Below are 17,871 nucleotides of genomic sequence, written 5' to 3'. Positions count from 1 at the left end.
AATTTTCCAGGATCCACTCAAACTGCTTATCTTCCAATAAAGGATAACAACAGTAGACAGAGATGAGGACTCAAATGTGTAACAAAAGGTTTGGAGTACAGGAGGAAAGGTAAAGAAATAGAAAAAGAGGAACAGGAGTCTTACTACAGAACTGCCAGGAGGAAGGGAATAAAGACTGACATTCACAAGCAGTTTTTTATTAGCATTTTAGTGTATTTTTAGAAAAAACAAAGGCCCTGTAAGCTCACTCAAGAGTCAGAAACATAAATGCCTAGGAAGATAATAGAAACAGAAGAGGCTAGCTATGGAAACAACCGAAGGGGATTATGAAGAGCACACGGCCCTCCGTAGGTGGCAGCCAGGGGTCCACCTTCCATGATACTCCCAGGTGGGAATGTGGGCGAGTGTGGTTAGAACAGCTGAGTTTTCAGAGGAACCAGGGATCAGGTTTCTCTGGAGGAGAAGAGACCAACCATAAATTTAGTGTGTGGTCCCTCAATTCAAACAATTAGAGCTACAACTCCATACAAAGGATACAAAGAAATGTGAGCAAAAATAAACATGCTGAGAATCAGAGAATCCAATTAAGTGAAATTTCCCAAATGTTTTGATGGTTCTTAAAGTGCAGTATTCAAGTTGATTCTCTTTACAGCCTGGAGGCACATACATTCCTGCCCATCTCTTACCTTCCCTGATCTTTTTTGTTGTGTGTCTAATACACACACACATACAAACACACAGATAGTGCCTATATATATTTTTAACATACCATTTAAAAATGATTGCCTGTGGGATGTGATGCATAGCAATGCCCCAAGGATGGAAGAATAGCAAATTCAGCTTAGTTCAGCACAATATCTAGCCCCAGTCTGAGCTACAACTAGCCCACACCAACAGTTAGTAAACAAGTGGGTTGTACTAACCATCCTTGTCCTTGAAGCATGAGATGTAGACAAACTGATAAACAGAAGAAAAACAGTAACCACTTCAGAAACACATTTTTGTTCTGCTTTTATTCTGGTTTAACATTTTCAAAATAGAAGTACAACCCAAAGCAACTAAAATGTAAGCAGAGGTGAATACAGAAACTAGGCTTTGTAACTTGTCAGAAGAAAAAGTACTACAACATGTAAATAATTTAGAGAAGATCTCTACAGTGGAAAGGAATTTGAAAGCAGATATGGGGTGAGATGAAACCAAGATTGATCTTAGCATAACTGAAGCTCTCAGGGAAGTGAGCATCCACCTTGCTACAGCTAGACAGGAGAAATTAGATACTTGGTATGCACTGCTATGTGCACAGCGTAACACCAATGGGATGAAGCGTATATATGACCTGAAGTATCAGAAGAGCTAGGTTACTAAGTCTGGGCAAGTATGAATAATTCTACAAGCAAAGGTTTGTTTCAGTGACATCTCTGGACCAATTTAAGAAAACAAGGCAAAACACAGGGAAAATCTAATGATGTTTTTGCCTTTGAGTAAAGCTTACTTTCCTCTGGGTTTGTCAACTTACCTCTATTCATTTTCTACATGTAAAATCCACAGATGTAATTGAAACAGAAAGCAAAAAACCCAGTGAGAGCAGGCAAAGTATGTGTAATATTAAAACACATTTTACTCATAAAGTCAATCTGGTGATTCTGGGATCCATATATTATTATAGCCTAAAAGTCAAGAGACACATACTATGTAATTTTCCCACATCACAGAAGCCTGTGGAAAGTTTTGGGAGAGGCCATATGGTTCCTCCTCCATTTACAAGCAGAAATGTGGTTAACTGCTTCCCAGACAAATTATTATTAACCTTGTCATTTATTTTTCCCAACGAATGATGATCTCAACAATCTTCCCCGCTCCAAAGCCCGTATATGGTCAAATATGAATCTGTCCTGTTTAACTTAATTTCACAGTCTCTTGTTCTAATTAGGATTGAAAAATGTATTTCCCATCAGAGGACAACTATACACTAAGGATATTCTATATCCCTTCCATCAGAACAGCATAAGACATGAATACTCAACCTTTCCCCACCAGAGTCAAGTCTTGATGGTTATTTATGCTCCATATCCATTCCCCCACCATAAAAAAGTGTAGTTCAAATTCAAAGTAATATACTGGACAATCTGTAGACTATCTCATAATACAAGCTGTACTCTGTCATCTTAAGCTCATTCCTTTGAATTTGCTTCCCATATTTCTCATTTGGAATTTCTGAAAAATAATCATTGCTACAAAACAGAACTAGATAGCATTGGCTTTGATCTTATAATAATGCTATGAAATAATTTATATTTCAAATGGCTGAGAAAAGTAAAAGCACATATACAGTTTTCTATTAAATAACCCTGGAAATGCCTATGCAGAAATATGACACATACCAGAAATGTCAGGCAGCAATGAAACATCTTCCATAAGTCAGAGAGTTAAGTGAAATCTAGAAGTAATCCCGATTTCAGAATTTTAGAGATATAAAATGACTAATTGCTTAATTCTTTATCTCAGTAGATACTTACCACATGTAGATACTCCAGGCCTATGTGAAATATGACATACGGTGCACTTTACAATGTCCTGATATCCACAATTTAATATCAAATTTTTCCCTCCTTTCTACAGGTTTACAGATAAACAAATGACTTCAACTGATGTAAGTTACTAAGTTTACCTCCACTCCATGTCCAGTTTTGTGCTCTTCCCCTGTATCTTCAGAATCTAAGTCTTTTCTTTCAGTTCTTGGGGAGGAAGTGATCCTTTTAATTTCCTTTACCTTCTTTTCCCTGCCTCTATTTAGCTACATTTTCAGTCACATCTCTGATTACATACGGCCTTTAACGCCTGCCTTTGGTATTTGTTACATCCACACACTATATTTTGACATTGTCCCTTCTCTTTAATTTACCTCCAAATTTCTTTGCAGAACAAGTTTTATTCTCCTTACTTTCATTTTTCCATTTCCCTAAAACCTTAAAATCTTTTTCACACTATTTGCAGGAAGATTGAGGTCAGCGTATGCTTTGATGTCAATGGAGTCAGTCTTTCTCAGTCTTTGTTTTTCTTTACCTGTTAGTAGCGGTGTTCACTGCTCACCAAGTCTGACGCTCACTGCCTCAGCTGCCATCTTCATCCCAGATTCCAAGTATAGGAATTCCCAGGTGTTTGTAACCGGCTCTCCTTTCCCTCTGTGCAGTCCCTCCTGCCATGATCTTATTCACTTGGTCAGAACTATGCCCTTTCTGCAATAGACTCCTACACCTCTATTCTGAACTGTAGCCTTTCCCTCAACTCCTTGCTCGATAGGAATGTTCCACAAGAAATTAGAAAAGCCTACCTCTCAGCATTTGCTAAATTCAAACTTGAGATTTTACTCTTGAAATACACATACTCTTCTGAGCATCCGACTTCCTAGGATTTCTTTTCTTTTCCAAGTTACCTAAATTTAAAAATTTGGAACAGTCATTGTGGTCAATTTTCTCACACCCTATGAAATAATGTGCTTATCTTTCCTGTGTGTTCTTTGCCCCTGCATTCTGTTCCTGTAGCATAGTTTCTACTGCATTACACCTATACTATTACAATGACTGACTATTTGGTTCTCTCAATGCTGTATCTCCCAACTGTACTGCCCAGAACATAACATGCATTATTTTCCCTGTATCATATGAATGGCCATCCTAAATTACTACTTTCATTACATCATTCTGCTTAAGAAAATCCTGGAATACAAAATTCTACCCCTTGGTGTGATATTAAATGCCTTTCATCTGATTTAATGTTTCCATTCGATCTTCTGCTATTCTTCCCTTTGTTCTTATTTATGCCTATGCATCTACCTGCCAGATTTCTTTCTTTTCTCTTCTTGCTAATATTTTCACCTGTAAAAATTCTATCACTTCAAGCATTTCTAAGCTTGCCAACTCTGACTCATGCTTTGTCACATCAATCCAGCTGAATGCAATTTCTCTGGTGCACTTTGCTAGTGCGTAGCTTACACATCTTGAAAAGCCCTGCTTAGATAGCTTTATTTACTGCCCTGACATGTAAGGACTGAGATTCAAATAGTCTCACTTCCTATCCTTCCCCATTTAGAGCATGCACTTCTCAAGGTCAGAGTTAATTTTTTATAACCTTGAAATCCTTCTACACTTGGCACAGTCTTATATAAAGCTGGAACTAGATAAAAAGAGTAAGTTGAATGAGCTCAGATTAAACAATTATATTCAAAAGAATACAAGGTCAGATCATTGGCACTATAAGTTTTCTTGACTCCTGAGTTGATAAAAAGTTAAAGCAGGTGACCTTGTACAATATAAAATGTCCATTTTTCACATTTAAAAAAAAGTTTTAAACCCATATGTGAATGTGGAATTTGACTTAATGCTCACAGGAATTAATCAGTTTCAGTTAAATGTCCCATCTGGTCAGTAATTCTCATGAGGGTAAATGGGGGAAAAGATGGAGAAGATTGTTGTCTTTTTAAAATAACCACCATGAAAGATCAATTTACTTATACAAATGGAAAACTAAAACTAAAACAAATTTAAATGCAATTTTGTAAGGTATTGCTATTATTGAAATACATTTTAATACAATAAGAGATGCAATTTTAAAGCAATCATCCCCAAAGTCAATTAAATAAAATTTGAAATTATTAGGCGCCATTGTAAAAATAAGGACACTGAGACTACATACCTGAAATCAACACTCAACTGTGCCCTTCAGTAAATGACACACTGCACAGCTTGAGGAAGGGACAATACGAGATTCAAACACTGAGTTTGTGCCTAATAATTTAGACTTTTTTAGTATTTTAACATGAGATCATTGGAATTCTTTGTACATAAAATAATTCAAAAGTCAATTAACAATTTCAAAGTACATTAGGTATATCAATATGGCTTTTGTTGAATAAAAATAAGAAAGCAATTTATTATGGAATCAGTGTTTTCATTAAGAGAGAACTATATTCCAAGCTAATGTCCAATCTTTTTAATTTGACAGCAATAATTGATAGTATGCAAGGGCTACAGCCATACATTTTACTTTACACAGTTATTTTTTTCTGTTTGTTGTTTGTTTGGGGTTTTTTGTTTGTTTGTTTGGTATCAGGAATTGAACTCAGGACCTTGCACTTGCCAGTTCAACGCGGTGCCACTGAGCTACATTCCCCAGCCCTCCACAGTCATTTCTGACGTACGTATTGTTAAAAGATGGTCGGAGTCCCTCACATGCACCTTCCAATCATTATCAATGCAGGGACATTTAAGCTTAGAAGAAAATATTTTATGAGAATAAGAGTAAGATTAGATTATTACATATAAGCGAAAAATTTTTTAAAAGCCATGGAACTATTAAATAGAATATGGGAATTGAAGCCCATTTTCTATGTTTTCCCACAAGCAAGTAACTGAAATTTATTCAGTTAGAGCATACAAATAACAAAGAATGGTTTATGAACAAAAGGAATAAACAGCAAGGTGAAATGTTAAGTAGATGATTTACTTTGGACTAAGTGTGTAATTCTCAGCAGGGTTTTGTTCAAATAGACCTCTGCGTTTCAGAATAGAAATTTACATTATCACGGCTTGTATTTTCACTCTTGCCTCAAGGATACCTTATTTACCTAGACAATGTACTGAAAATCAAACATAATTCCAGAGCAGGTGGGGAAAAAACACATCTGTTGACCCATAAATTGTAATACCATTTCCCTGCGGTTAAATATGAACTCAGTATGCTAAGTCTGTAAGATATTTAGTTTATTGTTACTGGACAAGGAAAGTATCATTTGAGCAAATGAGTTTCAGAGTAGTTTGAAGCGTATTTATGAAGAAACATTTTGGGGTCCCAGATGAAAAAGTGGCTTTGAATTGGAGATTAAAAATTGATTTTATGATTTGACTTGTCATTTAAAATAAACAGTCTCATAACTCAAGCTTGCACCTTGTTGGGCCTGAATGTCGTTTCCATTTTAAGCGTAGGTCAGATAACTCAGATAGCTTTCTCACTATTCCTTTATATTGTGCTGAAGACCACCATTTGCCCAACCACTTAACAAACACAGAGTAATATTCAAGTAATTCGTGCTCAATGAGTAAATGTTGAACATAATCATTATGCATTATGTATGTTTAGACCATTATATTAATCAGGGACCAAAAAAGAAAACAAAATCCCTGATCCCTGCCTTCAGTGAAATTAAATAACACACTTAAGTCTTGAAGTTCACCCTTTTACTCTGAAGCAGAGCACAAAGGCACTCACCTTGGGCATTTACACGGCTCTGCTTCCTGCTTTTACTAACCTCTTGGTATTGCTTTATTTTTCTCCAAAGTACTTATATTGATCTGACATGCTACATACTTCACATATTGCTTAAGATCACTCTTTCCAGACCAAATAATTAGCCCCCAACAGGCAGGTACTGCTGTCCATGTTATTCAGAGCTGTTTATACCAGTGCCCGGGATAGTGCCTAGTATTCATTAAATATTTACCAAGTGGATAAATGAGATGACTATTATTATTTTAGTTTTGCAGATTTCTGACCTGTAGTTCTCCTTTAAGATATGGCCACTTTTTTTTTCCATCAAGTTTCTGCTCATGTACAAAGTGGCCTAAATTACAATGTGATTACACACAGCTGTGGCTCTGAGTGACTTATCAACTCCTCCAACCTTCAGGACAATGGAGATCACAAAGTATACGTGGATTGGTCTGAGAAATGAAAGAATTCACATTTACTACCTGGCAAAGTGCTTGACACATAAGTGTTCCATGAATTTGAGCTGTCATTGTTTTTACTATTATGTTTATTGTCTTCTTTTGATATAAACAGCACATCAATTCTTTTTATAATTCTTTTTTTTTTTTTTTTTTTTTTTTTTGGTTCTTGGAACCGAACTCAGTACCATGCACTTGCCAGGCATGCACTTTTGCCGCTGAGCTAAATCCCCAGCCCCAGCTCATCAATTCTTGAAGCAGCTCATAATTAATGTGAACGGGTTCAGAATAGCCATCACAAAATATGCCACCTTGAAGTACTCCATATTTTAAGCTAAAGGAAACTGAGAAAACCACCAAAGCAGGATTGGCACTCTGTGATATCTCTCCCTTCTGCCTGAACTAGTTCATAAGATCCTCATTAACATATTTACCTCTGAAGACAAAAGAAAAATAAAGCAATACCTCAGAGAAAAATCTAAGCAAACAGGTCTTTGAAGTCTCCCCAACTTATTAACACTACATCACACTCCTTCATTTTCTAATCATGCTTCTGCATAATAGGCCATAAAAAATATAGGCTTCCCATAGATTTCTTTGTGTTTTCATTTCTGAAGGCTGCTTTGTCATTTGAAACTTACATTAAATAGATTTGTATAATTTTGTTTTCTTAATCTGCTTTTGCCATGGGTATCAGCCATGAATCTATGACATATAAGAAAAATATTAGCCCCCACACACAGAAAAATAAAAGAAGAAAAAAAAGAAAAAGCATAAAAGAAAAAAAAGCTTCCATTGTAAGTCTGTTTCACAGAACACTAATCCCATTTTTGTTTCCCTAGAGAAGTGTATATACCTCTATAGGAATTATCATACTGCATCGCAATTGGTTGATTATTTTCAGTCTTCTCTGCTACACTGTGTGGTCTTTTAGGGTGTGAAATCTCTGTACCCTATCAGGAAACAGGCACTCTACAGATGACTGCCCAGTGGAAGAGTTACTATGAGGAAATGAGACTGATCCCATTATTTGTACTCAGTTCACACATGCATTTTCATTACTGTGCAAAATCATATTTCTCAATATATGGGTCAGATCTGGGGAGCAACGAAGAAGAAACATTTTAGCACAGGCCAGCCCTACAGAACGTGGATGAAAATAAATGCAATGCACTGGAATTCAGGGGTGTGCAGCAAATATAATGGTTGAAAGACTAAAACAAAGCACGTTCTTATATTCTCAGTTATTTCATTTCAAATGTAATGATCTCATTCACAGCATCCGGCTTTATAAGAGGCTGACTACTCAGGGAAAACTCACAATCAAAACATCAGTGATACAGCTGAAAAACAGTTATTGGAAATGGGTATTAGAAACTGAAAAGATGTCCATAGCTTGGGGTTTAACTAGAGCTGATGACCAAAAAATAACAGGTATTTAATACCATAGCAAAAATCAAACAACAAAAACCTTCTACAGAATTTTAAAAGTCATCCCAGTGCAAAGTTAAATACTAAATGATAAAATCTGCTGTTCAACTGATTAAAAATTCACAGTGCTTTATACCAAGTAGAAAATAGCAGTTTTACCTAGGGGGAGGGGGTTGCAACTGGTAGACTTTATTTCTGAATTAACTGTAGTGGGTATTCAAAGCAAGAGGATAGAGGAAAAAGTACAGTACCATGATACATCAATATTCTAAAACGGTTGCACACATTCAGATCTTCCCTCCGAATAATGCTTCTCATTAGGAAAGTACTTACGTTAGGCCTGAGCCTGGCTGCCAGGTCATAATATTTTTCAGCTGCTTCATTGAGGCTAGCCTGTCTGTTAAAGAATAATAAGAAACAAAACTGTATCAATTATTTCAGAACAGGTAAATAAAATCATGCCACAAAAATAATATTAACTTTAAAAATATATAATCACATCAATTAAATAGTAAATTGTCTGTAGAGAAGCCTGTTTACCATAAATTTATTATGTTTAAAGCACAGAAACAATGCCAATTCAGTAGGTATTGGATTTTAAACTTACATATGAGCAATAAGAGAAGTTCATTTCTTCTTCTAAGTTAACCCATCCAATATACTGTTTCAACATGATAATCACAGGAAAACCTTAATTTTTAAAATAAATTGTCAAAATGAATATGTAGTTATGATTTTTTAAATAAAAATAATGAATATAGGCAGGATTTTAAAATTCTGTTCTATCTAGAGTCACTCTGAGGGAATTTCCATTTTGTGTAGTGAAAAGAAAAAACAAAGGCCAGTTTTTTTCTCTCTTGTTGGTCTCTGACCACCAGTTAGGCACATGACCTACTCTCAGGTGTGTGACTGTTCTCATTCGGAATTTTAATTCCTAAGTGACAGATGAAAGGATGACCAGGAGCTATTCAAAACACTGGAAGGAATGGGGCAGACTCAATCTATGAAGAATTGCTAGAGCGTATTTCACTCCTTGGCCACTGGGTTGCCTTCTTTCCTGCTGACTCCAGCCTGCCAGCCCACAGTAAATTCTTCTGTTTTCACTGCTTTCAAAGAGCCAGAGTCAGTTTGCTTGCTTACAGCCAAACCTCAGGCGTGGCACCGTGCACTTACGCACATAAGATGCACACTGAGTTTTACAGATGCATTTCTTCACTGCCCATCCTTGCAATTCCCAGCAAAGACTTAGGTTAGGTTCACGCGACTTGTTAGCAGAAGAAATCAAATGCCAGTGTGCTATTGAAGTCTAGCGATTTAGCCTTCAGAACCCAGTGGGGTTTTTTTATTATTCCAAGCTACATCTGAAGACCTTCAAAGAGAGCAGTTATGATCAGAAAAGCTCTTACAGGTCAGACTGGAATCCAGTAACCAGATTTGAAGGGCACAGAAGAAATGCTGTAGAAAAATGCTGATTTTAATTTCTAACTCTACACCATAATTCTCATATGACAATGACAGCAAACAGCAGCTGCATTTAGAATGGAGGAGCATTTTCTTGAAACTTTGAGGCAGCAAGCTTTTGAGACAAGATGACCAAGAGGTCAGGAATTAGGATGAGAAAATGAAAAAATTACCTTCCTCAATTTGAAAACTGCATTCAGATTTTAAAAGAGAAGGCTAACTAGTCATATCCATGCAACTGAATTTGCACTTTTGTCAAGCCAAATAAAAACTATAAAGCCATACCCCATGCAACCATATAAATTATAGGAATAACTGAAGATAAAATCTCTCTGGAGGATAGGACATATTTTTCTAATTTTTAAAAGGCAAAATAATTAGAAACACTGCTATTTTAAGTGGAGGTTTAAAGAAAGTAAAAACCCTTGACCTAAGGCTCTACTGGACCTATGACATGTTACAATGTGCCACTGCAATTTATATTCTCATAAATGTTAAAGTTCAATTTCAATATGTCAAGAAAAGTACTTTAGTCTGGTATGAAACAGTAAAAATCCCCTCACTAGGGTATTTAATGAATGTTCCCTCCACCAAATTACAGAATCACTTTGGTTCAGATTCATTCGGAAATCTAAACCAGAATTCATTAGGTCATGCCCTGAAAGGTTCCCTCCAGAGGAAAATAAAAGGCATGGAGGTAGGAAATTAGAGTAACTTAATATTACAAAGAAGCAAGTTACTTTGAAGCAAGATCAACCAATAGATGTCTAGCATGGAAAGTATAGCTACTATATCTTTACCGACATTTAATTCATAAAGTTGATAAGGATCAAAAGAGAACAGGGGAATCTATTAGATGAAATGCCTTTATCATAATAATCCAAATTTGAAAAAGCTTCCCTATAAAACAACTAGTTACTGGTTTTTAAAGTCACCATCCTCTTCAGTGATTTAATGCCTAAAGAGAATATTTAGTTTAAAAAATTTAATTTCTTAAGCTAGAAGTAGAACTGAATATATGTTAAAGAAATGAAAAAAACAAGGACTACACATATCCTATAGCTATGAAAATTGATTTTTATTCTAGAACTTAGTTCTGTTATTATACAGTGTTCACTGACTACTAATCAGGTAGCATTTATAGCAGCCTATGGAAAATTACAGGGAAAAGAGTATGTCTATTGTATCTATATAATATAATGTTCATTTATATTCTTGTTTTATCCTCCAAACAAGAGAGAAAAAGCATGAGGAACAGTCCAATATCCATTTTGTGGTGTAGGCTATATTTTAAGCTCTCCTCTTCAAGAACTATCCTGGAAATATTTAAATAAATCTTAATTACACAGATCACCAAATCATTAGTCAATATTTAAAAAGTAAAGAAATTAGCAATATTCTGCCTGTTGCTTGGGGAAGTCTATGAAATGTTTCCAAGCACATCCACCACAGGGGCGTGCTAGGGACTGACTACAGGATTTGCGTTCTCAGACTGTGAGGATATGCACATTAAAAACAGCTGAAAGTATGCACTTTTCCTTAATATTCATATCCTTTCTTCTTTCATTATTTCTTTTCTAGGAGAGAAAATTTATAAATCCTCAATGAAGGTATGCCTAGCTTCATTTATGATTTACAACAGTACTATGAAGTAGTGGCTATTATTCATCACATGTAAAGATGGGAAAAAGGAAAAACAGATACTTTCTTACTTCTTGTGATCTTCCACTTTTAAGAGATCATAAATGGATATGGGGGGGAACAGAAGTCTCCCACATGCCCAGGTGGAGGACTCAGAAAGTGTGTTAGAGGGGGAATGGTTGGCTCTGTCAGGACACTGCCAGATGTGGACAGCCTTGTGTTTTGGCCATAATACTTTTTTAAAAGCCAGGGATGATTTAGATGATGAGAAAGAAAAATCACCCATACCAGGAAGCTATACTAGGTCCAGGTGGGCAAATTTCCCCACATTAACCTGCCACCCTGAAAGTCAACATTATACGACATTCATGAGAATAGAGATATAATAACTATGACAATGAGACCCCAGTCAGAAATTCAGATAGAGTCTCCCTTCTCATTACCACCTGTTAGCCCTCACCTATGTTAGGTCCTTTCCCTCTTCAAGCTACCTCTGCCTCTCAGGGCCAAAAAGAGTAAAAAAGTAGAAAAAGTCCTAGATGGTATTTATGATTGGATTGTGAAGTAAATCTTAAATTCCAAGAAATAACTTCATTGAACTGAATGTATTTAAAAAGTTTTTCACCATCAATAAGCAGGTGAATCAAAACAAAAAGGAAAATAAAAAAGGCACAAACTTCATCATTTGCATACTACAGAATCTGTTTTTGTAGGATGCTTTAACTACAATAGTGAATTATCAACTTTGAATTGAAAATTGCTTAAAATGGACAATCATCACTGCTTGACTAATCTAAAATATATTTTATTGAAGGATTTGTGATTATTTTTAAGAATAGATTTCTTTTTTAACTAGACAGATGTTTGTTTATGTGACACAAATGTGTAAGGAAACAGTAGCTAGATTTTCCTGGATTCTTACCAATCACTAAACTGATACTTAGCTTTAAATTACTCAAAACAGCATTAAACTTTCATTCTACTTGATAGACTGCATAATAGGAATACAAGTGAAACCAAAATAGATGGCTGGAAAACATATGGTAAATCTTAAAATAGCAAAACCAGAGTCATACATATATAGAAATAATGGAGCAGAAAAGACCCTTTCAATGAAACTCCTGTAACAACATGTTTATAACCTCTAAGTCTTCTTAGATGAAAATTTCTCTGCCAAGACATCAAAGATGGCTTCAAGGCCTATAGATATTTGTCTCAATACCAAAGGTAATGGATAAAGCAGTGAAGAAGCAATGAATAAAAGAAAGAAAAGACTGTGCTAACAATGCAATTTTATGAAAGGTTGCACCTAGTCAGAATTCTGTGATATCACCTAAGAATTTGAGCCCATTGTATCATGGTATCAAACCTCACAGATTGGAAGTGAGGCAGGAGATTAGGGCATGGCAAACTGGCTGGGGAAGTAATAGGTATGATCTGTTATTTGCAAAATCATCGGACACATGTCCAGAACAGTGCCAAAAGCCCTGCAGATGGACTTCTCACAAGAACTGAAGCATGCTTGGATACCCTAGACCTGCCTTCAGCCTGAGGAAGGGTGATGCAAGCAGGACAGTCACCATGAGCTCTCTGCTACTGTACTCTTCCACAGTAGTGCACTGTCACACTGTAGAATATACTTCTTTCCCTACTTTTAGTTGCCCTAAACACAATCAGCAGAGCATGTTTCTTTTCCTACCTTAAATAAATGTTAAACCTAGCTACATTTTGGACTTGTCTTGACCAATTCTTTGCTCAGGACAGAAAGAACCTAGAAAACACCTCTAGGAGATGCCAGCACTCCAAACCTAGCGACACACTGATAAATTAATCCTCTATTAAGAAAGACTATGTAATATGGTACACTGTAAGAAAAATTGAAAGGAAAAGTGTTGGCAATGTCAACTGTTAGATTATGTTTAAGGTGTAATCTATGAAATGGGTGAAGTCAGAAAAGATCAAGAGGAGGTAAAATAAAACACACAGTAGGTCAGAACATCAGAAGTATCTCTTGGATCTCAGTAGAAATGCCAAATCTCAGGTATCAGCCATACTTTGCATTTTTAACAAGGTTCCTGGATGCTTTCCACTGGTGATTCAATTAGTATTTTTAAAAGACATAAAAGGCTTTCTTAGAAAGAATTTTTAAAATATGCACTCAAAGAAAGAGCATGGGCCCTCAAGACAAAGGCATTCTATCATTTGGAGCTGGGATATTTATGTGTTTGGGGAATTAGAAATCTGTGGAATTTGTGAATCTGTCAAAAGTTTGGGCTTGGTTTACAGGAGAAAAGTGATGATCCTCAGAGAAGTGGAAAGACAGTGGCTTATTGCATAGATAAGAAGCCCATTTCACAGGACAAATGCAGGGACCCAGTTTAGTGTGTATTTTTCCTAAGGTCAGGTTTACCTACCAACTAAGCTATTTTGTGGATTTAAAGAATCTTTACGGAATTTTACATGTGATAGAAAAGAAGCATAATCAAGACTAGAGAGTACAGATATGGATAACCTTAGGTAACTTTGCATCCTGAAGTTGCAGTGTTCTTAAAAGTATAATTTTTAAATTATGATTTCCCTTGTCTTCTTTCTATCCAACTTTATTTCTTCTATCCTATCTCATTTCCCACCCTTTTCTTAAGGGATGCACAGAGGCTAAAGGTCTATCTTCTTACAGTTCATCTAGGCTGCGGGGTGGTTGCTAACCCTGCCTAGGCAGGGATCAAAAGTCTCATTTTGACAGATCTAAAAGAGACATGGGAATATTAGATTCTGTTGTCTGAAGAACCATTATTTTTTGATAGTCTGGAAAATATGATGGACATTAGCAAATAGAATACTGATGAAGAGTGGCTCCAAGTAGTAGTAGAAGTCAGACAAAATTAGGCACCATTTAGCATAGTCTTTTTTCTTTAATATTAACCTCTCTCTGTCCAGTAGTGTTAACCTAAGTACACCAGGTGGAGTTTAAAAGCACAACAGACTCCCCTGTTTTGTCAATAAGAAATCCAGTGTCCTATTTTAACTATAACAATGGCCAAAGAATTCACTAAAGATATCTATATTTTTTTCATATTTAAACATGTGTGTCTGATTTATTTCATTTAAAAGTATGGTCTTAAGGTGTATCCATTAGCCTATAAACCCTTCAATTTTATTCTTCTTTATGGCAGAGTAGTACCTCATTGTATATAAAAACCACATTCTATTTATTCATTCATCTGATGATGGACATCTGTGCTGTTTGCAAGACTTAGCCGCTACAAACTGTGCAGCTATAAACATGGCTGTGCACATACTGCTGTGGTATGATGCTTTTAGCTCTTTTGGAAAGATGCCAAGAAGAGGAATAGCTGGGTCAAATGGAACCTCTAGTTTCAGTTTTTTGAGGACTCTCTATCCGATTTCTATTTTGATTACACCAATTTACACTCCCACAAAGGAGGGAAAATGGTTCTTTTTTCTCAACAGCCTCACCAGCATTTATTGATTTCTCGATGATATCCATTCTTTCTGATGTGAGATGGAATCTCAGTGTTGTTTTAATTGGGATTTCTTCAATGATCACTGATGTTGACCAGTTTTTCCTATATTTATTGGGCATTTATATTTCTTTACCTGAGTAATGTCTATTCATTTCAGATGACTCTTTTTGGATTGAGTCTTTATACTGAGAGGGTAGATATCACGTTTTTATGACCGTTGGGCCATCAAATTTTTCTTTACTAAAGGGCTTAGAACCTGGACCTGGCCTTTATTTATAGACCTAATGATCATATTAAAGAAGTATTGGGGAGAAAGCTAGTCAACATCAATCTTATTAGCAAATGTTTTGCTTTAAAGACCCTATAACCCATTACAATGCAGTTGAAATCAGAGTCTCCTGAGCAAACATTGATAATAAGATATAATTTATAACTGGAAAAATCTAGGGACTTTTGAGTGCTTTTTGCTTATTTCAAATATTAGAAGAGAGAGTATGTGGCCTAGAGAGCCTTGGGAATTCAGTTATTCATTGTTATCTCAAAGGATATGTTCCTGACACCTTACCCTGCAGGTACTGTATCTGCAAATGCTCAAGTCCCTTATATAAAACAGTGAAACATTTGCATATAACCTACACAATCCTGCCTATACTTTAAATCACTTCTAGATTACTTATAATATCTCATATAACATGAATGCTATATATATGGATATATTTATATATCCATATATAAAATATATAATATATAATATTATATATTATAATTATATAGATATAATTATACTGTATTGTTTAGGCCCAAAACAAGTGCGCATATAATCAGCAAGTGTCCCTCCCTATAATTTCACTCTGTGGTTCATTAAATCCACCGACACAGATCAGGTACAATTGAGGGCCACATCTATATATCTCTACATGATATGCAGACACACACACAAACACAAATATGATTTGAGACAACAATCTGATTCTGTTCCATTCTCACTTAAGAATTTAAATTTTAACTCAATCTCAGTCAAATCTATAAAAGTTAGCATTTCTAAGCTATTTCTTTACAAGACATATAGTTATATAATACCTCATTGAATAAAGAAATTAAAAGATTATGATTCTTGTATATTTACTCACTCTCTAGAAACTGAGGAAGCAACAGGGACCAGGTAGGTTGGTGGGTGTTGATTTTCTTGCTACCTGAGCAGCAGTGATAGTTTATGCCAAGACAAGAACGAAGTACACTGCTCTCAGTTGTGTGACCCACATTCGACACGGTACTACACTGGTATTTCTAAAAATGTAATATCCTTTGGAGAATACAAATGTGGAGTTATCTCTCCAAAGGCCAGCCATGAATCTACCTTTTCAAATTTACCATGAAAGAATAAATTAATGTAATTAGAGGGTCTTACTATTTGGGATTTATTAACTTGACAGGTAGTTATTGTTCATAAAACCTTCTCCTTTAATAAACTCAAGGATGGTCGCTTCTTGGGAGTTACTGAGTTGTGGACAGAGGGGGCCCAAGAGACACAGTGAAAACACTATCCAGCTTGGCCAGAACACAGGAAGTTTAAATCACAGCTTAGTGCTCTTGACACATACTAACTCTGAGCCTCAGTTTCCTCATCTGTAAATAGGAATATTGATGTCTACTTGACAGAGATGCAATCAGAACTACAAACGTAGCATGTAAAAATGCAACACATAATGCCAGGTAGACAGAAGCTTTTTGAATAAATGCTACTTTTATATCTTAACATAAATGGATTTAAAACAACAAATCTCTTTCACCAGACATTATCAGTGCTGTGCATCTGGTAAAATTTGTTTTTGTGCCTTTTGACTTCCGCCCAGGTATTCAATATATTTATTTTCTCTTTCTCTCATTTCCAGTTCTAGGAGTGAAAGCTGAACACTTGCATTCCAACTGCTGCTAACAGAATAACTGATTCAACTATTTCCTCTCACAAATGTATTCACATAACTTCATGGAGTTCTAGCACTCTAAATGTTTTTGATATTTTCTTTTGATGATAACCAATCTGCTTTTATTTTAATGGTCTCATCTGGAAGCACCTAATACTTTTTTTCAGCTTATTTGAAGTACTTAAAGCATCGCCATGTATTGTCAATGTTCATTATGTGATACCACTTAACACTTATGACCCACCCTCCTGTCGACACAGTTGGTGATTAGCCACCATGTGGGTCCCACCTTCCCAGGCAAGGAGGAAGCCAAAAACCCCTTCACCTTCCAACTTTCCTCCAGCACAGGATGACGGTCCACCAATCAGATGTAATCTCAAGAGAATGAAATTCTGGAGTAAGCATAATGGGAGGCAGCTGCTCCCAAGAGAATCATCTCCTGAATGGGGCATACACTCTGCTTTATACGTATGGGCAATGTTGGCACAACTCCTGGATTATAAAAGCTACTGAGCCTTGAGAAGGCTGGTGGTTGTTTCTCTAGAGAACCCTAACCAATACAGGTATAATTCCCGGGTGATCTGTTTCTGCTTAAATTAGCCAGAGTGACTTCTTTAGCTTGCAGCCCAGAACTGGGACACACATATGAACACAATTTAGGATTGGATCTACTGCCATCGATTTTGCTTGCAAAATTATAAGAGGAGGGCCTTCATTCTATCTTAGAAATTTTCTTGCATTATTAAATGATAAATGTTTATCCATTAACATTTATCTGCTCTACCTTATTTAAAGATTACTATTTAAATTAATATATATCACAAATGAAACTATACTGATGTTATATGCAGCACTAATTATATTCACATATTTATATATTACTACAACTATATCACATACTATATATGCATATATACACATATATGCTAGGCATATATTATACATCCATATTATACTATATATACTTTACATAACTTATGCAATCGCATGAGCATATATATATATATACTACCTGTAATGTACAGAAATATATTTAGATGTTATTATATATAGTTAGGCTTATGAGTTTTGTATACTTCAACCTCTGTCAATCATAATTTTCTTATTATTTATTACTTTCCAATGAGCTTTTGGAAAATATCTATGGCTTTTATTTAAATGAATAGTCTATTAATTGTACATTCCCTTTCTTGCAGTTTTAACTTT

At 35.6% G+C, this 17,871-nt stretch overlaps 1 protein-coding gene across 1 annotated transcript in view; it reads right to left on the bottom strand.

Moving 5' to 3' along the window:
* Positions 1 to 17,871, bottom strand: part of Tmtc2 (transmembrane and tetratricopeptide repeat containing 2) — a 388,104-nt gene that overhangs the window by 46,845 nt on the left and 323,388 nt on the right. Inside the window, exon 11 of the mRNA XM_005374399.2 lies at positions 8,487 to 8,550. Within this exon, the coding sequence (XP_005374456.1) occupies positions 8,487 to 8,550 (64 nt within the window). The remainder of the gene's footprint in view (positions 1 to 8,486; positions 8,551 to 17,871) is intronic.

This window comes from Chinchilla lanigera, unplaced genomic scaffold (genome assembly GCF_000276665.1).
Source record: "Chinchilla lanigera isolate Chin_1 unplaced genomic scaffold, ChiLan1.0 scaffold00004, whole genome shotgun sequence".
In the NCBI taxonomy this organism is placed as follows: Eukaryota; Metazoa; Chordata; class Mammalia; order Rodentia; family Chinchillidae; genus Chinchilla; species Chinchilla lanigera.
This window is presented reverse-complemented; position numbering and strand designations above follow the sequence as displayed.